The 21,805-nt window shown below is 37.6% G+C and overlaps 1 protein-coding gene across 4 annotated transcripts in view; it reads right to left on the bottom strand.

The window, feature by feature from the left end:
* The window catches only part of INPP4B (inositol polyphosphate-4-phosphatase type II B), a 378,253-nt gene that overhangs the window by 337,517 nt on the left and 18,931 nt on the right, over positions 1 to 21,805 (bottom strand). For all 4 annotated transcript variants that reach the window (XM_004588140.2, XM_058666822.1, XM_012927832.3 and 1 more), the window contains exons 3-4: positions 11,237 to 11,355; positions 9,045 to 9,161 (exon numbers count right to left, since the gene is read on the bottom strand). In XM_004588140.2, the coding sequence (XP_004588197.2) occupies positions 9,045 to 9,161; positions 11,237 to 11,355 (236 nt within the window). The remainder of the gene's footprint in view (positions 1 to 9,044; positions 9,162 to 11,236; positions 11,356 to 21,805) is intronic.

The following is a 21,805-nucleotide window of genomic DNA, read 5'->3' as shown; positions in this document are numbered from 1 at the left end:
CATTGCATTTTCTATAGCTGTCAAGAAAAAGTTGGGTGATAACAATAACAGTTGGTAACTTAGGGTCCTCTTATGTAGCTTTTAGTTGTCAGATTTATAATACCTCATTAGAACATATTTTTATTATATTCTGATTCTACTCCCTTTTTATATTAAATGTTGTAGTTATACTAAACACTTCCTTAGTAGTGAATTTTCTCCTTTGGTTCTTAACACGATTAAGTTAGAAAATACATTGATAACAAGTCCAATTTTGCTTTGCTGAAATTCTAGTTAGCCTGAGTCTAATTTTTGCTCACATGGGTGATTTCTTATACATACTGTTTCACTGACTATTGGTGTGCCTTTGACTTTTTCTAATTCAAATCTGAATCCAATGGGGAAGCTTCCTACATTTCCATATATTCACATTCCCACTGCTTATGCTCCAGTGATTTCCAGAGATTTCTAGTACAACATTCATGTAGAAGGCTTGTAAAAGTTACTGCCTTTCACCCTGGCAGTATGATTCCAAGACAAACCTCACTGTCTGCATTTCTGCTTCCTTACAGTGAGGGAACACAGAGCTTCATAAAAATCTGAGCAAATTCTCTGTAACTGAAACGTTTATAAATAAAACCAATCCCAACCTGTGAACGTGACAGCATCTAAGAAGAAACTCTCTCAGCGTAATGGTATCCTAAAATGCTTAAAAATACAAGTGCTCACTATTCAAAACCTGATGAGTGAAAGAAAAAAAAATTTTTATGAATATTGAATGGAGGTGAGAATACAGGCCAGTGCTTTGTCAGGAAACAAAAGGTAGATCATACTTCTAAAATGAGTGATTAACAGCCCACCTGTAATAACAGAATAGGAAGTGGTCTGACCTAGCTAGCTGAATGTAATTGAAAACGAGCAAATTAATTTCAATTATTATAATTTACAGTGAAGCATTTTTTAATTTATTCATTTATAGACACTCAAATGTGAAAGTTCTAAAACTACAGTTCTATGGGTTCTATGAAACAAATATAAGGCTATAACATAGCCATTCATTTTATAAACTAAAATAGCTTATTCATTTATTCACTCAATAATTAGATTTTGACATACAATGATTATATATATTTATGGAGTGACATGTAATGTGTTGATGCATGTTTATACTGTAATTAAATAAAACAAATTAAGAAACCATATCACCTCATATACTTTTTCTGTGCCAGGATCATTTACAATCTACTCTGGCAATATTTAAATACACAATGACATCTGCTTTAATTAGTCCCCTTCACAGCTTCTTCCTGTTACTGAAACGTTTGATCAGCCTCTCCCCTTCCTCCAACTACCTTCCCCCACCAGCGTCTGTTAGAAGCTCTGCTCTCTCCATCATTTACAGATTCCCCATACGTCTGACATGCAGTGTTTCTGACTTCACACAGCCATGTTATGCACCCTCATCTATTTTGCAGTGACATAATCTTCCTTTTCTCTATAAATATTATTTCAATCATGGAAAGAGAATGGGTCTCATATATTTCACAAGTACAATTCTTAGGAGATAGGAATTCTCCTTTTCTACAACTGAACAGTACCACTGCATGAAGTTATTGTATTTCCTTTGTCTATCTATCCATCCATGAATACTTTAGTTGTTTCAATATTTTCACTCCTGTGAATAATATTTTGATTTCTTTGGATATATATTACGAAGTTGTGTTTCTGAATTCGTATGGTAACTCTATTTTAATTTTTTGAGGATGTCTCTTACTATTTTTTACCATGTCTATACTAATTTCCATTTTCATCAACAATGCATTAAGGTTTCCTTTTCTCTTCATTCATCATTTGTAACTGCCTTTTTGATAATGGCCAGCACAACAGCTAGTGGGTGATATTACACTGTACTTCTTCAAAAATATTTTTTTTTTATTTCAAAGTTGGATTTCCTTTACAGAGGAAGAAGGGGAGATGCAGAGAGAGGACTTGCATCTACTGGTTCACTCCTCAAATGGCTGCAATGGCCAGGGCTAAGCTAACCTGACGTTGGGAGCCAGAAGCCTATTCTTGCCCCTCCATGTGGGTGCAAGACCCCAAGGCTTTGGGCCATCCTCTGCTACTTTCCCAGGCCATAAGGAGGGAGCTGGCTGGGAAGTGGAACAGCTGGCACACAAAATGGTACTCACATGGATACTGCCACTTGTCGGCAGATGGTTAGCTAGCTAAGCTACCAATACTGGCCCCTCATTGTGCTTTAATTTGCAGTTAATGGATGACTAGCAGTGATAAACATTTATTCATATTATAGTTTTCACTGCACATCCTCTTTGAGAAAAGTGTTTTCAGCTCCTATGCCCATTCTTAGTTGGGTTATTTGTTTTCTTGCTAATGACTTATTTCACTTGCATATACAGTTTGGATTTAGTCCTCTATTATGTTCATGACTTGAAAATATTCTTCCTGGGCCCGGCATGGTGCCGGGATCCCATATGGGCACCGGTTCTAATCCCGGCAGCTCCACTTCCCATCCAGCTTCCTGCTTGTGGCCTGGGAAAGCAATAGAGGACAGCCCAAAACCTTGGGACCCTCACCCACATGGGAGACCCAGAAGAGCTCCCGGCTCCTGGCATCAGATTAGCGCAGCACCTATCGTTGCAGTCACTTGGGGAGTGAATCATCAGACAGAAGATCTTCCTCTCTGTATGCCTGACTTTGCAATAAAAATGAATAAATTTTTAAAAAAAGAAAAAAAAAGAAAATGTTCTTCCCAAATATATGAAATGAATTCTCACATCATCATTTTCCATGCTGTACAATCTATTTTGATGCAGTCCTATTTATTTATTATTTATTTTGCTACATTATGCCTGTACTTTTGGAGTCACATCTAAGAAATATTTGTCCAAATAACAGAGCTTTAGTCGTACGTATTCCTTTCGAAAATGATTAAAATAATCTTATATTACTGTTACACAGCCAATGTTTCTTCCTGCAAACACTATTTTTTGGTGAACACTTAGCAAGTATCAAAATATACACCTTCCTGCATTGTTTGAGTACAAAACGAAAACAGAAATATCAACAAAATCCCTTAGAAGATGATATAGAACAAGTACTGTGTGACCGTAGATGATTGCAGCACAGAGAACAGAAATCTATGAAACATCGATGAGCTGTAAAGAGCCGCACGGAGTGTAATGCTTTGAGAAGCACAGAGAAGAGATGGTAAAGGAGACAATGATGGAAACGCAACGCGTGTGTCTAGTGTAGAAAATACTGAGGAAAGAACTTAAACACGTACTAGTTCTTCTGCTTAAGAAGTTACAAAAATCTAAGAGTTAGTCACCCGTTTTAACACTGAGCAGTCAGGTGACCTACAAAACTCTAACTTTTGTAAAATGCATTAGAAAGCTGAGGACATAAATAGAGGAAATGAAATTGAGTTAGCACTCTTCCCAGACCCTTCAACTAAAAAGAAAAATAAATAAATAAATAAAAGTAGAACTACCACATAATCCACAGTCCCACTTCTTGCTTTTTATTCAAAGTGATGGAAATGAAGTTCTCTTAGGCGTACTGTCACTCCGATGTTTCAGGCAGCACTGTGCATAATAGCAAAAACGTGGACAATTAAAACACTCATCAGAGTTGTTAAAAAGGCTGTGGTATACAGATAGAATGGAATTTTATTCAGCCTTTTAAAAAGAAGCAGTGTCTGTAGTAGGTGACGATACATATTAGAACCATGTGCTATGTGAAATGAGTCAGGTCACAAAAGTACAAATATTGAATAATTCTATAAATAGGACATATATAAAATTTTAAAACTCTTAGTGTCAGAAAGTAGAATTGTGGATGCCAAGTACTAAAAAAATGATAAAATAAAGAGCTGCTACTTAGTTGGCATAAACTCAGTTATACAAATTTAATTAAGTCTAGAAATCGGTAAAATATTATTCACATAGAAATTCTGTATTATACGCAAAATTTTGTTAAGAGCGTGGACCAGAGGTTAAGAGTTCTTGCTATATTAGCAAAAGGTTAAAACAATAGTAATAATGAATTATCTGACAGGCTGAATTTAATCAGAATTAAAATATCCCAATAAAAAATTAACCTGTATCTCAATATGAAACTAATTCTTAGGAAACAATAATAAAAAGGAAACCATTTTTAGAAAATAAGTAAAGATTCTAACATTTTATGTCCCTTCCACACACACAGGTAGAAAGCAAATGAATCTATGGGTGGTAAAATCTTTTCAGACTCCTGAGCTTTTTTATGTGGAATTGGTAACTCCCTTTACAGACTACGTCAGGAGGTAAACACAGCCCAACAGAGAAAGACCGATGAGGGGACAACTGGAGAAGGCCACACAGACACAAGGATGCAAAGCTCAATTTCGAAACACCAGCTTGCACATTTCACATCAAAGTGCTAACAGCAAGTTGTCTCCTTTTTCATTTACAACAGATGGCCACTACATTATCAGATAGGTCTGGACATCTGAAATTAGTCTTGTGTGCTTGGTGTAAGCACTCAAATATGGATATAGAGGGTTTTTTTTTCATATTTTAATACTTTTTATCTCCCTAGTCAACTTTTAACCTTCAAAGGAAGAGTGTTTTTAAACATTGTTTATTTGTTTTTAAAATAAAATGCTCTGTCGGGTAGAGAAGAGGGCAAAATAAACCATTAGTGCCTGTAAGTAATCTGGAGTAACCTGGATGGATCTTGGATGCTGCCCATTTAAACTCTCCGAAAACTGTCTTTATCATAAAATAGATAACTATTATTATCAAAAATTTTATCAGTGATATTATCAAAAATAGGTAAGATTTTTATCAAAGGGCTTTATGGAGATTTTTTTAAAAATCACATTGTATATTAAATTGGGTATTTGTCATGTACATATGTTTCAATAATCGAAATTTCTTTTCCCTTACCTACTATGCCTTATTCATATCTTCTAAACAGTATGGAAATACAGCTAACAGATTTAGCTAGATCTACCTATCTGAGCAAGATAATTTAGAAAGCCAAATCAAAGTATATTAAACGTTAAATGCTTTCATTTTCCATAGAGAAAAACATAATAGATGAAACTGGAAAATTTTGTCTAAGAAGTTATGCTAGAACTGAATGCCTTGGGCATATAACATGTCTGATGTTAATTTTTTTTTTAAAGATTTATTTTATTTTTATTACAAAGTCAGATATACTGAGAGGAGGAGAGACAGAGAGGAAGTGGAGCTGCCGGGACTAGAACCAGCAGCCATATGGGATCAAGGCGAGGACCTTAGCCACTAGGCCACGCTGCCGAGCCCTGATGTTAATTTTTTATGCATTCTTGATAAAGTCACTTTTTCTGGAACTGGAAAATAGAGTTCTTGGTAACTAATGGTAAAAATAAATAATACAAAAAAATATTCATTATCCACTCTATACTGAATTCTTTCCTATGAGGTGACCACTTAATAACTGGGGGATATGAATTTTTTGTTGTTGTCTAACCCAGAGCAAAAGGAATGAGGTCAATATGCACTTGTGTAGAGCAGAAATTCAAAGTTCTACAATGGACGGAGCCATTTTGTGACTGAATCAGGTGTCTGCACGTGTGTCAGCTGTTCAAGGAAAGGGGAGATAAGGCAGGATGTGGATGTTCCTTGTCTTCCTCTTTGCTCTGAGTTATCCAGATTCTCCAGTTTGCCAGCTTGATTCTCCCAGGGCTGAATACTGTAAAACACGTTCTAAAAATGCATGTGTCTCCATTTCAGTTTCTTGTCATTCTAAAGTGGAACATTTAACCAGTATTCATCCACAAGACATTGACCTTGCTGTTAGAACTTGAGCTTTCATATCCTGGCAGTGGGCTTTGATTTGAGGACTTTAAAGGCCCCAGCCAACAGCTGGATGTTAGTGCAGCCTGTTTCGAGAAAAGGATTTCATCTTGGAAAAATGAGCAAAATGTAATTTCATTCCTAGTAACGGCACTATCCATCCTTTTCCCTCATCCCACTTCCACATGCCAAGCATTATCTATCTATCTGCCACATAGGAGAGTCTCTGCAATGGGAAGGTGTATGATGAAGGATGGAGGAGGAGGAAACAACAGTCATTCTAAATCAACGGTTAGACTCTTCTTGGTTACCATGATGATTAACTGCACTTCCACTGCAGTTACTAAGATGATCAATGTTAGGCTCAGCTGTTCAGAAGAATACACAGATAGATTCATGAAAGGCACGAGCAAAGGCCATTTCATCTCTTTAAAATCCTCTTTTGCTAATAAGTGCTTAAATGCATATGAAATGAGAAAGGAACACATTTATTTGACTAGTAACTCCACATATTGATAAACCTAACAAGAATACACAAATTAGTCCCCTGACTCAACTAATTAGTAGTCAATCAGTCACAAGATCTGACTGTATTCAACTGAAAGTGGCCAATAATTCTCTGTGACCAAAGTACTTGTAACTACATGCACATCGATTATTAATCTTCCAATACATTTGAATATTCATAATCACTACATATTATGATCATAAAATGTTTAAGTTTGCATAATTCTAAATTCAGTATCAGACACTTGTAGTCTCTGCTCAACCATCCCAGAGAAAATTTTAAGGGGGTCAGAATATGACTAGATGTCCAAGGGTACCATTAGTATATTAATGAGCTATATTTCTATTTACACTTCTATCACCAGAGCTAATTGTTAGTTATTTTTAAGGAAAATGTCATGAATTAATTAACAGCACTTGGTAAATGAAAGTTGGTTGCATTTCTTAAGCATGCTCAAATTTCACAAGTGTTATTTCACAGCTTACATTCAAGATCATTTAATATTTTCATAGGATCACACTTCTGATGCAGGAACAAAATCTTTAGAAGACCTCAATGAATTGGTTTCCAGAACCAAAATTAACAAAAGAGTGTAATTCGTGAGTAAGCTGGCAGTTCATCTCTAGAGCACTGATTCATGTCCACAATTTAAATGAAAAGAGCTGAAGGACAGAAAGATACTTAACTATCTAATATTTCTAATTTTGATATTTCTAAACATTTTATATACCCAAAATATAGAACCACATTTTCATGTGTCTACCATGGTATCCCTGTATGCTGCCCTTTCAACACTGTCCTAACATGCAGTGGATTGTTGGAAGACTGGATTTAACAACGTTTGTTGCAGAACATAAAATCCCATCCTCACTTGCTCTGCTTTTCCTTCCAACCTGGTCATTTCTCTGCTGTGTTTTCTCAGCACAGCTTGTCACTTTTCACACCACATCTATTTGAACCACTGCTCCAAATCTGGGTTTTTCCCTTTTCCCTCCTCCTGTCTTCTCTGAAAGCAGGGGACCTTGTGTTTAATCCATTGTTCAAACATAGGTTGGATGTCCCTGTGACATTCTATTCCTTTCCTATAGTTAGCTCAAAAGTCAAGGAAAACTAAAGGCAATGGCAACACTCCTAAGCATTTGCCAGCTTTAAAATGGCATGTTGCCTCTTTTTCAATGAAGTCGAAACAAATGTGGGACTGCTCAGGAAAACACAGTTAGCTAGTGATGAAATAAAAGCCTTGGTTAATATTACCCTCTTTGGTAGTCACCAGAAGATAACAGCCAAAATAACTGTATAAAAGGAGCAGCCTAGACTTGGTCATTCAGTAACAGACTTCTAAACACTTAATCCATACACAGTGTGAGGAAACAGAGGCACTGACAATCAACTATCACAAAGTTAGAAAGCAGCAAACACCAAGCAGTTTAGCTGTACAGTCGGCCTTCCTAACTGGATTGCAGGTACTACTCTTTCTATTGCATGGATGTGATCGTGCATTTTAGTGGCTGGATGGAGATCCCTTTGCTGCCACAGGGGTCTTCAGAAAGGTCATAGAAATTTCATACGGAAAAAATAGAGATACTTTTAAAACCCTTCCACCCAAATAAACTCATAATCCTATTTTCTATGAACTTTTGAAGTATGCTCACAGCACGTTTGTTTTTACTAAATACTATGCTGAACATAAGTTACTTCCACCTGTCTTACACATTCAGCACTTCAAAAAAATAGTAGAGGAAAGAGAAACTGTCATCCTTAGCAAAGCAGAAATGCCCAAATAAGGGCAGGGTCTAAAACTACATTTCCCCTATAGCAGGCACAGCATATTGCTGTAAACCAGCAGTGTGCCTTACAACCTTCCGAGAACCTACTGACCTACCTGCCATCAAAGCACGGCATGTCATAGGCTTCACTGCTAACAAGCAAGTTTCCAATAGTAGTGGTGCCTTGAGAATATGAATTCATTCATGTGCATAGGGCAGACCTCAATGAAAGAGCTGCTGGCCCTGGCAGGCCTTCCCCAGGAGCACCTTCTCTCCTGTCCAGGAACTGTACAAGCGACCTCTAGAGATAACCCTGCACTGAACTGTTGAACCAGGAGGAATGGTCCTGCTGGAGGAAATTCAAACCAGGTAGGAAGACTGAAGTGTTCATCAGAAAAGAACCCTGAGGTTTTACATAGTTTTTTTGTAAGGAGACCAGCTCAGGTTGTGGATGCCTCCTTCCTCCCAACGGCCTTCTCTTGTGGCTTTAGTGCCCATAAAATAAATGTATTAGGGAGATCTTCTCCATATACAATGAAAAATGGTAAGAGTAGAGCCTTGGGTTAATCACCTATTTTAGACTAATTACAATATTTAGAAAGCTTTGTTTTTAACACAATTTAATCTCTTCCTTTGTTTTCTGTCCACAAAATTGCCCCTTCAAATCAAAACAACATCAACTCTAAATGTAAACACTAAGATCAAGTTAGCCATTCAGATAAAGAGAAAATCTGTTCTGAAATTACTTACACCCAATCTAGTGTCAATTTGGCTCAAAATCAAATTAGTTTGAAAAAAGAAAACAAACATTCCTCAAACTATAATTATAAAACAAGCATAAACAGTGAACACACATCCTCTTTGAAAAATGTCGGTTACATAAAAATCCAAGTTTTGAAAAGCATGAATTCGTCCCTTCCCCAAAGCCAGACAAAGACAAATACTCACGGTGTCATGAGACTTATCCTTGACATCGTAGACCGTTAGCTTGATTTTGGTCTCCTCATAGATGGGATACTCAGATGGGAATGTGACACCCGTCAGAAACAGCGGGTCCCTTGTTCCCTGTAAGTATACAAGCAGGCAGCCTTGATTCAGTAAGGCAACAACTGCAGTTGGCAGCATGCAGTGACACCTGAGAAGGCAGAAAGCGTGCCTGAGTGTGTTTTTCTAGGAAATGATTCTACACCAAAAGAGATCTGAACTCCCAAATGTCACTAAAGAAGTACAAGGCCTAGGCCCCAAAAGCACTGATACAATAGTTGATAGCAAATTGATCTGACCATCCTCAGGGCTGTTGATAGTAACTCTTGAGAAACATTTTATTTTTATTATAAGCAAAAGTTGTCAGTATTTATAATACATTTAATAGATACATTTATAATTTATGTAGATAATCTGAGGTTGATTAATCTAATTGAAATGAAGCTATTTTCTCATGCAGAGTCATATGATAATCTTACACTATCTACTTTATTTCCTTTGCATAAGAATTCATGTGGTAATATCCACTTGTTTTTAGATGCTCATCTGTAATTTTTCACCCAAACTTACTTGCAAACTAATGCAAGAAACTCTAAATATGATGGATTTGGAACTATGAAACCACTAGCTCAGGATTCAGGGAACAGGGCATGTCTCACAGCAACTCACAATTCATTTTTAGAGAGCTGACAGTAAACATTAAATCTTGTATGTGTGGGGGTAGGGGACAGAGTACCCACTCAAACACAAGAATGTTTGTTAGAGTTCTATTAATCTGTTGCTAGGCAGGTTTCTCACAGCCTAAACTTTTATTCATTAGTCCATTCTTTTATCCAATATTTTTAAAACAGACAAAATTTACAATATGTGTTCTATAAAACTTTGAAATGTGCCAATTTCTATAATTAAGATAGTAAATGTTATATATAAGTATTTTAATCACAGTTTTAAGAAATGGAGGCAAACAAAGATCAACCAATTGACACTTAAAATTCTGACAACAGTTTTATATTTTTTAGTTAATTTAGACTACTTGGAAAAGCTTTGCATGTCAACTAAACACTTTTGTGATTTTAGCCAAAGTGTCTTTACAAGAATAAGACTACATTGAATTTAACTACAGCGGCACTCTAACTCTTCATATACCAGCAATGAAACCCAGTTTCCAATGAGCAGATTCCAAGCTACAGGCAGTATCTGGGTCATTCCCATAATAGACATGAGTCAAGCCCAGACTGAATCAGTTATTCCATCAACCGCATCAAAGGAGCAGTCAGTTCTAACCCAGCCAGGTCTGGAGGCCGCCTTAGGTGCTCACAAAGAAACTCCTTATTGCAAACAGAGGTGGCTCACAAGTCTAAGAAAAACAAGCAAACCTTAAGGAGTTTAAAGTATACTTTCCCCGGCCTCACATGTTCAAGTAAGCACCTCTCACTCACCAGGCTTGTGAAATGTGTGGAACACAACCATCAGAAAGGAAACGCTTCCTCTTTTGAATGAGATCCAAAACAATAAGGAGCTTCCTTCTGACACATTTTAAATGTGTATTAGTAACAATAAATGTAAGTAGGAAATCTCTCATCTGATGAGTCAGAGTTACACCTTTAGCCTTGAAGCACTACAGGTTAGTCACCCACCTTTCTTTGAAAAACATGGGTGCTTTGGAAACACAGTAACAGCAGAGAATGGAAAGTTCCCACCGGGTGTGAAGCGCACGGGAAAATGGAAAGGGCAAAAACACTGAATGTGTTAAAACTCTCAAGGGCACGATACAACTCCCCTTTCCCACAAAGAGGATATTCATTCTATTTGATTTTAAAGTGTTATTGTGAGTGGGGTTTTATTTTCTCCTTAATTTTCTCTACTTTGTTCTCAATTTAGGAATCTGAAAAGTGGAAAATTTTCTCTTAGTATGGAAAAAACCTAAGGCCTTTTGATGAAAATGGCAAGTTCCTCCCCCATTTGTTCATTCTGGTAAGTTATCAATGTATGCCTGATAACATGAGCTGTGTGTTCCTAATGACAGGCGCCTGTAACATAGCACGGGTACAGACCATTGTCTAACTCCGGTCAGTTGTTTGCTGAGGGGCGGGGAGGGAGAGACCAAGGAGAGGCAGAGAGAGAATAATGCCCGCGCGCTGCTCTGTCAAGCTCACCTCCACAATTTCAGTGCTGGCGTATCTTGTCAGATTCTGCTGAGCAGGGTGTATTACTGAGATCTGCACCACTGTATTCAGTTTCCGATCACGGACAGGAGCCACGAGATCCTTGCATGCTGGCGACCGCAGAGAAAAGAGAAAGAAAAAAAAAAAGCTAACACCGTATCTCCAGGAAAACTTTCGTCTGGGGCTTGAAAGTAGAGTTAAGTTCCCGCACTGCAGGAAATCTCCTGGGACTCTGGCTGGTTTTAAGAGGAAGTCCTTTGGAAGTACCTTACAGAAATAGGAAGTCACGTGCCACGTTGCTGAACTGAGAGTTCGTTTCCACTGACCACATTTGCGCTCATTCAAGGCTTGGCTGCTCTGAGATCCTGACTCTCCAGTGTTGTGACTGTGCTCTAAACTTGAGTCCCTCGAATTAGTCATTAAACTCCGGTGTTTCATAGATGTTTGTGGACAGAGTAAGTTTATTTTGGCCTTGTCAGGGACGCTGCGTTCTTTACTAACACTGAAGTAATCAGTTAAATGTTGGCATGCACATGTGAATCTTACCTATATATTCACTGAAATTGACTTCCTGCAGTCTGGAACAGAACTCAAAGCAGGGGAGGAAGCTGACAATTTCTTTTGTTTTAGTTTGGTTTGGTTTGATCTGTTTTGTTAAAAGAAAAAGAAAAAAGGCACTGTCTAGAATTAAAGCCAAGTTGGAGTTCAAGCAAGTGGAATAAAGAGTTAAAGATGGGTTAATAGTTGCAACCACCAAAGTTAAGAACTTTCCCTTGAGAAACTAAGCTCAGGTTACAAGCGCTCTCCACTATACCATAATTACTTGAGTATTTTCTCCTCTCACATATCATTCCTCCAATTTTCAAAGGAATCCAGAAACACTCTCAATTTTAGCAAACCTAACATCTTTTCTCTTCACTCAACTTCATGGCTGGAAGATGAGCTGCTGAAGGCGATATTGGATGCCCTCATCAGAGGCAGAACAAATCTGGCCCCAGCGATACCTAGGACAGACTGCAACTATGGATGGAGGAGCGCAGAGGAATCTTTAGGTCCTGGATTTCCTGGTGAGGGTGTGCTGGGCTCCAAACGCCCACCCCCCACTGCTGTACCCACTGCAGGAAAGAGGTAGGGGGGTGGCTTTAAGCCAAGTTGTGGCACTGCCTTCATTTGCAAGGCTTCATCCATTGCAACAAAGGTAATATGGCTTTAGTCTGAATCTTGAAAGCAAAGGAAAATACAGATGCAATTATCACCTTTCAATCGCTTTCAGACCACCTCATTTATGGAAGTTGGGCTTAGACTTTTAAAAAATTTAAAAAGCAGCTTCTTTGCAATAACACAGATCTATTTGTATTTTAGTCCCACGAGTTTAAACTAGACAAAATTCTTTCACTTTTCCACTTTTTTTGTCAAACTCTAGGATCCTCTTACTCCTGTTTGGCTTCAAAAATACTCCCCCCACCCCTTATTTAAATCATGTGTCTTTAAATGACACATTAGAGCTTAGAAAAGCATGTGTAGAAGAAATAGTAGCTAGAACGTATTTAACTACCACAATTTTTAGAGATGTTCTGTTACATGTCTTCTTCTATCACAAAAGTGTGTTTTGAATTTTTTACTCACAGATCTATTCAAGAATCCTTAAGTGGCTTCTGGGCACCACACACTAGAACAGCAACAGTTCCCCCCTTCAGGCATTCTGCTAATGGCTTCTCCTTTTGGAACACACCTCTGTGATGACTTACCACCACCCCACAGAATCTATACCTTTAAAAAATACTGATGAAGCTTTCAATGATGTCAACAAGACACCGGAAGGAAGGAAACAGCTAGATTTAAATTTGACTGCTCTTTGGTGGTTCTTTTGATCATTTCCTCTACTTGTGTTTAATTTAATCACCTGTTTTCTCAGATTTCTACTCAAAGTGAAAAGCTCCTCATTCTTGTTTGTCTTTCACTGTTTAGTAATATTAATAAAACTATTCTTTCAATTCCACAATGAACCATTTTATGCCCAATGCACACACGTTGCCTGCATGCTGTTCATACTCGCTGTGTGAGTGTAGAACATTTTGGGTGCAAGTAAGTCACTTATTCTCTGACTTCTTATCAGATTTGGTTGTGGGCTGTGGTTATTTCTCAGAAGCGAGCAGCTGTTCACCATCTCATAAGAGCAACTCGCAGATTCCCCATTAAGACAGAAAAAAAAAACTTATTAAACTGAAATATGTTGTCCGCTCCAATCTGTAGAATCCCCAATATTAATGAAACGAAATCAATAAAATGGAACTTTGTCTTTTATTGTATTCTATATCTAAAAGCAGACATAAAAAACCATAACAGCAAGTTATCGCTGAGAATACACTCATCTCTTTCCTTCCCCAAAGTCCAGAGCATGTGCTATTCATGAGGATCACACACAAGATGTTAGGGAGAGATTCTCAGACGCACAGGTTTCCTGAGCTATAGCCTCAAACTCCCTCTCCTTCCTAGTCCTGGGTCATAAATACTCTCAGATCATCTACTGCCTGCATTCTCAGTAAAAGTGAAAAAGTAGGACATCGAACAAAAGGACTTTTCCTATGCAAAAATACTTTTACTAATGTTTACATTACTGTCTAAACTGACCAGTGCTTTATTATTATGAAAAGTGATTATTAGTAATCTAAGCAAACTTACTTCCTTAAAAACTGTTGCTCTTCCAATATTTCTCTGTAAATGCAAAACCAGAATGAGTTGATATTTTGCATTCAATGAAACCCATGAATATCAGAGATCTAACTATGTAGAAGTCATCCCACTACCGAGGTGATAAATGCGGAGTAATGGTATTGTCTCATGAAGTATTTCTCATTGATCACTGTAAAACATAACCTGAATGGGAATTATGTAGGTGACAATGGAGAATCTTAAAAAAAAAAACTTACAGAAAACAAACTATGTTATACCAGTTTTCCAATCACACCACTGCCTGTTACTCAAATAAAACTATCCCAGGAATGGCCTACCTTATTTTTTTAAGGATTTATTTATATTATGTTTTAAAACACAAAGAGAGGGCCCAGTGCCATGGTCTAGCAGTCAAAGTTCTTGCCATGAAAGCGCCAGGGATCCCATATGCTGGTTCTAATCCCAGCAGCCCTGCTTCCCATCCAGCTGCCTGCATGAATCCTGTAAAAGCAGTCGAGGACAGCCAAAAGCCTTGGGACCTTGCACCCACATGGCAGACCCGGAAGAGGCTCCAGGCTCCTGGGTTTGGATTGGCTCATCTCTGGCCATTGCGGTCAATTGGGGAGTAAATCAGTAGATGAAGATCTTCCTCTCTGTCTCTCCTCTTCTCTGTGTTTCTGTGTATTTGATTTTGCAATAAAAATAAAATAAAAATCTTAATAAAAAACAGGGAGGAGGGGACACACACACACACACTTTGAGAGAAAGAGACTAAGAGAAAATATATGCAATCCTTAGATACCTGGAACTGGAACAAGCCAAATCCAGGAGCTTCATGCTGCTCCTCCATGTAAGGAACAAAGGCCCAATCACTCAGGCCATCTTCCTTTGCTTTCCCCAGAATACTAGCAAGAAGCCAGATTGGAAATGGAGCTCACTGGCATTGTGGCATAGCACATGTTAGCTTAACTGGCTGCAACAAAACTCTGAGCCCAAGTCAGCCTCATTTTATAAGGCGTAGGCCAGGTGTTAAGTGCAGCACTTAAAGCAGCTACTTGGGACACCACATTGTATTTTCGACTGCCTGATTCAAATACTAACTTCCCTGTTTTAATCCAGCTTCATACTAAAACTCATCATGGAAAACAGCAGATAATGGTTCACATACTTCAGTACCTCTCACCGACATCAAAGGACTGGATTGAATTCTGGGCTTCTGGCTGTGGTCATACCCATTCCCAGCTACTGCTGGCATACAGAGAATGAGCCAGCGTGTGATCCTCTCCCTCCCTTTCTCTCCCCCTTTGTGTTGGTCTCACTACCTCTCCTCTCTTTCTCTCCTCTCTCTTTTTCTCTTCCCTTTTTCCCCTTACCCTATTCCTTTGTCTTCTAAACGAAAATAAAAAAGTTAATAAAGCTAAAAGAACATAATATTTTAGGATTTTTATTCTATTTTGCGTATTTGAAATACCAACTATTTGAATCTAACTGGTAGTAACAAATAAGTTTTACTCTGCAATCATTCAGTCATCAATAGATTTGTATATATATTTTCGCCTTTTAATAGCTTTGTTTTGGACTGAGATAAAGTATTGTCCCAAACCAAGAAGCATTTAAATAGATACAGCATTACGGCTCAGAATCCATATGTGTTTATGTCCACCATATTATATTTTTTAAACTAAATACTGATAAAAATTGAAAAAAAATCTTAAAAAACAACTAATCCTTTTCCTCAGCAGAAAAATGAAAAATCTATGAGTGATCATTTTTCTTGTCAATTTTGACAGTCATCAACAACCTGAAGATACACTTTCTTTCACCAGTGGTGATATCTAGAATGCCTTCAGATACCCCTAGTTAGATTTGCAGAACATCCACGCAGCTTTCAATCCCCAAGAAAGGATTCTCAAAGTATGATAGAAATAAAGAGAATTTAAATACCTTAGAAGAGGGGCTGGGATGCTGTCAAATACCTAAAGAAAGGTAGACCCACTGTGGCTTGATTTCAGAATCTGTTTAAAGTTTGAAGTTCCTGTTACTGTGCAGTGTGCTACCATAAGAGCTACACATAAAATGTATCTGTTGTGGAATGTGGCCTGAGGACAAGAAGTGGTCAAGCTCTCTGGGTGTAGATGCTGTGGCTACTACCTGGACTCTGAGAAGGGTCTAGAAGGAAAAGGACAGGAGTCTTCAGAGTTACTGTTGAGTCAAAGATTCTGTGTACTCCTCAATACTGTTTTTGAAGATAAAGTGTTTTCTTTGACTCATTTAGCCTTCATTTTTAAATCACGTCTAGTTAATTGCATTGCATAAAGTCTTTATCATTCAGATCAATTTTGAATCAAAGTCTAAAAACACCTCAGTACATATGAGAAAGCTTATTCTAAACCATCATCGATTATAAGTGTCCCATTAAACAGTGTTTTGGATTCAGCAGTACTCCCCAAGTCCCAGCAGTTCTAAAACTTGTGTTGGTTATGGAAGGAGGAGGTGCAAGTGACTTCCACAGGCTTTCAGTACAGCAACAACGTGACCCACTGTGACTTCATGGCCCACCCCAAGCTTTTGTTTCTTCCCCTAAGAACTTTCTCTTTTGCAAAAGTAGGTCAATTCTCTTGCCTAAGCATCATTTCATCTCACTTCTTGCTATGAAGTATAAGAGACATCTGGCAAAATTTATCCTCTTTTCTCCAGATCAAAGTAGGTGGAGTGTAAAAAGAACTCTAACAAGAATTTTCACATCTCTACAACTCAACACTCAAAATCAGCCAAAGAGATTTTAAGCTTAGAGAAAAACTAAATAGCATAGCACATGGTGGATACAAAATTTATTTGGATACAAAACTTTATCTGGGGCTCGGCAGCGTGGCCTAGTGGCTAAGGTCCTTGCCTTGATCCCATATGGCCGCTGGTTCTAATCCCAGCAGCTCCACTTCCTCTCTATCTCTCCTCCTCTCAGTATATCTGACTTTGTAATGAAAATAAAATAAATCTTTAAAAAAAAAAAAAAAAAAAAAAAAAAAAAAAAACTTTATCTGAATGAGTCTAACCTAATGAGCTATATGAGACTGGAAAACTTACTTTATTTTTTAAAATTTTTTTATCTGTAAAATGAAAATAAAATACATTTCATATATTATAATTGTGTATATAATTATATAATCATATATAAGCAATATAACATATAGCATATTACATTATATTATATAATATATATTATAGCATATATTACATAATTATATATATAATTATATGTGTGTATATATATATATAAAATTCCAGGCAAATGAAAGTCCCTATACATAACATTATTGACATTAATATGAATGAACTTATACATACACTCCAAAATGCATTTTATCTATCTTGTAAATTATACTTAAATATATTTTTAAAACTTTACTTTTAAAATATTACCAAGTGGGCCCGGCAGCATGGCCTAGTGGCTAAAGTCCTCGCCTTGAAAGCCCCGGGATACCATATGGGCGCCGGTTCTAATCCTAGCAGCTCCTCTTCCCATCCAGCTCCCTGCTTGTGGCCTGGGAAAGCAGTCGAGGATGGCCCAAAGCTTTGGGACCCTGCACCCGCGTGGCAGACCCGGAAGAGGTTCCACGTTCCCGGCTTCGGATCGGCGCAGTACCGGCAGTTGCGGCTCACTTGGGGAGTGAAACATCGGATGGAAGATCTTCCTCTCTGTCTCTCCTCCTCTCTGTATATCCGGCTTTCCAATAATAATAAAAAAAAAAAAATCTTAAAAAAAAAAAAAGAAGCACCCATTTCAAAAAAAAAAAAATATTACCAATTGGCCATAACTTGGGATAAAGACACTCGCTTTTTCCAGTAATACTTTACTTACTAAATTTATACACATGGTTATTTTCTTTTGTTTCTGTATAAGCATTTCTTAAACCTTTTTTTTAAAAGATTTCTTTATTTTTATTGGAAAGGCAGATATACAGAGAGGAGAAACAGAAAGGAAGACCTCCCATCCATTGATTCACTCCCAAAGTGACTGCAACTGCTGGTGCTGAGCCAATCCCAAGCCAGGAGCCCAGAGACTCTTCCGGGTCTCCCACGCGGGTGCAGGGTCCCAAGGCTTTGGGAAGTCCTTGACTGCTTTCCCAGGCCACAAGCAGGGAATTGGATGGGAAGTGGGGCTGTTGGGGCACAAACTGGCACCCATCTGATATCCCTTGTCGCTTTCAGGGCAAGGGCTTTAGCTGCTATGCCACCACACCAGGCCCTCTTAAAACCTTTTATTGAATCACATTTCATAAATAAATAAATAAATAAATATGAGGCTTTGTTAACATAGTCTGTGAAACAGAATATGCACAAGGATAGTTATTATTTTCACCTCTTCTGAGACACTTATAAATGGGAGGAGAACAAGAGAGGAAAGCTTTCTTTTCCATCTCACTGGTGTAACATACTGCAGCTATGCCACATGTCAATGGTCAGTTCACTCTCTAGGGAAAGACAGGACTGGAAAGATGGTGCCGCTTCACTCAGAGGATCATGGCCGACATGGAGGTAGAGAAGCAATAACGACCGAGATGTACTAAGAGGCCTTGAACTTGCTCTGACAGGTCCATCAAAGGCTATACATACTAATGAAGTATCTTTAACTTGCAATTGAAAATAAATGCGACAGCCAGCATTTGGTCAGATATGCAGGCATCAGCCTGATGGAAGCCCACCTCCTACATGCTCTGCAGACTCTTCAGAGAAAATAGAGATACATCAATGTCCATTGAGACCAACAAGGACAATGGGCACACAGTACCCCAGAGGAGAAAAGGGGCCTACACAAACAGGGCTGCAAGGAAATGACCATCTGGCTCCAGCCTTCCTCAGAAGCTCTGTTGTAAATCTTACCACCACTCTAAGGCTGCCAGCCACTTCCCTGAGGATGCGGGCAAAGCTGTGTAGTCTAGCATATGGGGTTTAATCCACTTCTCAAATTCTTCATGTATGGTTAAGTTTCCAAAAACAACACATATCTATTGTTCCTCCTTACACTTTGGAAAATTAGATTCCACTAATCAACTGATAAGCCAATTTCAGTTATATTTTCAGTGTAATAAATTATTGTACTCCATTATGTGGTTTCACACTTACCATTCTATACTAGTAATTACAATCAGTTTAATCAATTTACAGAGTACATCGAAAGATATATGGAACACTTAAAAGCCTAATAGCCCCTCTCGCTAATAACTCTGCTAGTAAAATAGCCTTGCATGTTTTTAGTTTCCTCTGCCTTTGTTGTTTTGTTTTGTTTTTTGTTTTTATTCCTTCTACATAGTTTTAAAAATTCACCAATTTTTTGAGGACTAGCATGCCAACCTCTAAGTTTTGACTCTCTAAACAGATTTAGAAGATGTGTGCCTAGTGACCAGCACATTGCATTCTGTGATAATTCAACCATGTATAGAAAAATAACGACATAATGTGCAGTGTTCCTTCCTCACACCAATGCCCATGCTTTTAGAATTGCATAAGAAGTGAGGAACACCCTGCTCATTTTTATAGAACTTAGTCTGTGTATTTATTTTAAAAGTAGAGAAAGTTTGACAGAGGGCTACCATCCACTAGTTCCCACCCCACATGATGACAACTGGGTTGGGCCAGACTTAAGTTGAGATTCAAATTTAATCTATATGACTCACGCAGGGGACAAAAAGCCAGCTGTCTGAGCCATCATCTGCTGCTCTGCGGGATCATCCTTAGTGGAATGTTGGATTCCAGAGCTGGATTTGGAATCCCAGTACTCTGATCTTGGAAGCAGGCATTCTACCTCCTAGGCTAAAAGACTAATTCATCCATTCCCTTTTGAGTATTTGGCTCAGAAGAGGATGGCTCTTAATCACGATGTGTTGATTTATGAACATTGCTATATATCCTTCTGTGCTCATCCTATATTCTCTGTGGAATCTTTAATAGTCTTTAGTTCTTGATGTGGCTTTTCATCTTGCCTTTCCTGTTCATTTTCATTTATTTGTAATAGAGAAAGCCTGCCTTACGCAATTTCTTTCATTTGGTATTATTCCTTCTTGTTCTCTTTATCTCAAATTTCTTCTCTACCCTATTATTTTGTCACTCTAAAAGACAAGGTCATAGAAGTCACTGCAATACATGAGGAGTCTTCAAGGATCTCAGAACTGTGTATTACTAAAAATCTATCATATTCCAAATTTTTTGAAAAATTCGGGACCAAAATAAAATGACCCTTTATTTCTTTTTACAGAAAACTTTTGTAGTACCCTCATAAAAGTATTTATAAGACATAGGACTACAGGTTCAAGAATATATTATTCTTACAAATTATACATTTTCTCCCAAGTAACTAACCATTTAAAATATATATTGAGGTAAAATACGTGTGATATTTTGCCCAAAGCTGTTGTGATTTAATTAACCCACACATCTCTAAAGCAGTATTTTTTAAAAAAACAAGAATAAGATTTTTCAAATTATCTTTTTTTCACATGAAATCTTTTTTTTCCCTTCTGTCTTTTAGGACATGTGATTCAAAATATATCAAATTTAAAACAGTCCCCCCCACTTTTTTTTTCACTAAGAATGGTAGGAGTCACATAACTTGTAGCCAGAACTTTAATTTTAGGTTTCTAATCATGGACAAAACAAAGCAATTCAGTATTTAAGGTTCAGAGTAAGTCATCTCAAGGCGCTGACATACAAAGAAACACACATTAAGTGAACAAAATAAATAAATAAATAAAGGAATCCTAATGCACTATTCCTTTAGGCATCTTAAAATAATGTTTTTGCTCTTCTACTAAAATCAGCAATGGTAATACATTCATATATATGTACATAAAAGTATGCAATATGCATACATCACACACATATATGCACACACGTGTATACAGATACTACATGTATGTACATGTAAACAGATGCATATGTTTAGTTGGTTTTACTTAAGATAATGTCTGAAACATGCAAGGAAAGTAGAACTGGAGGTTTGAAGCATATTTTACTGAACACTTACCAGGTGCCAGGTAGCACGATATTTTGGTTATGCTGGTCCATGTTCAGGACAATAACGTGCCCATCTCTGCCTCATAATTTTAGTTAATGCATATGCATACTTTTTACTGATTTGTCAGTCAATATTGCTAGATTTCAGAGTGTGATTCAAGAATGAAGACTGCGTTTTCAGCTCAGTATTCAAAAGTTACTTTTTTTCAATAACATTCTGCTCTTTGTGGCCCTGTGCATACTCAATGATGATTTAGCCTGTAAGCAGAATTTTAAAACTCTAGCACTCTGATAATAGAATTCCAATAAAACTTGAGGAACGGATGAGGCTAATACCATAGGGAGAAAACAGATGACAGAGTTTGAGATACGGGTAATAATTTACAAGGAGGAATTTATGAAGCTTTGTTATAGAGTACTGCTTTTTTAAAAAAAAAATCCTGCTACATTGAGATTTGAAACCCACTGCTCCTAACTTTCATCACAATTGCTTCACCTATAAATTACAGTGATTTTCTCAATATAAAAGGCTAAACTCAGATTGTTGGGAAATAGGGCATGTAATAAAATCTGTTACATTTTCCCATAACAGAATAATATGAAATATACCACCACATTTTATGTCTCTCTGTGTTAAATTAAAAACATGTCAGCATTTTAAAGGGAAAGCTATAACTGGATGAAAAGATGAGATTCATTGCCTTAGTCTGGAGCAATGTTGATACTAACATAAATTTCCCATCCAGGAATAGTTCTCGATTTAAGCATCATTGAGGAATCTGGAGGGAGGGAGAGAGAAGGGAACTCTACCTGCACAATGGTGCTCTCCAGAAAGCCCCTCTGCTGAGGAACACAGGAGATGCCAGCTGTACAGCA

This window comes from Ochotona princeps, chromosome 7 (genome assembly GCF_030435755.1).
Source record: "Ochotona princeps isolate mOchPri1 chromosome 7, mOchPri1.hap1, whole genome shotgun sequence".
NCBI lineage: Eukaryota > Metazoa > Chordata > Mammalia > Lagomorpha > Ochotonidae > Ochotona > Ochotona princeps.
The sequence above is the reverse complement of the archived record's forward strand: the minus strand, read 5'-3'. Positions and strand labels throughout refer to the sequence as shown.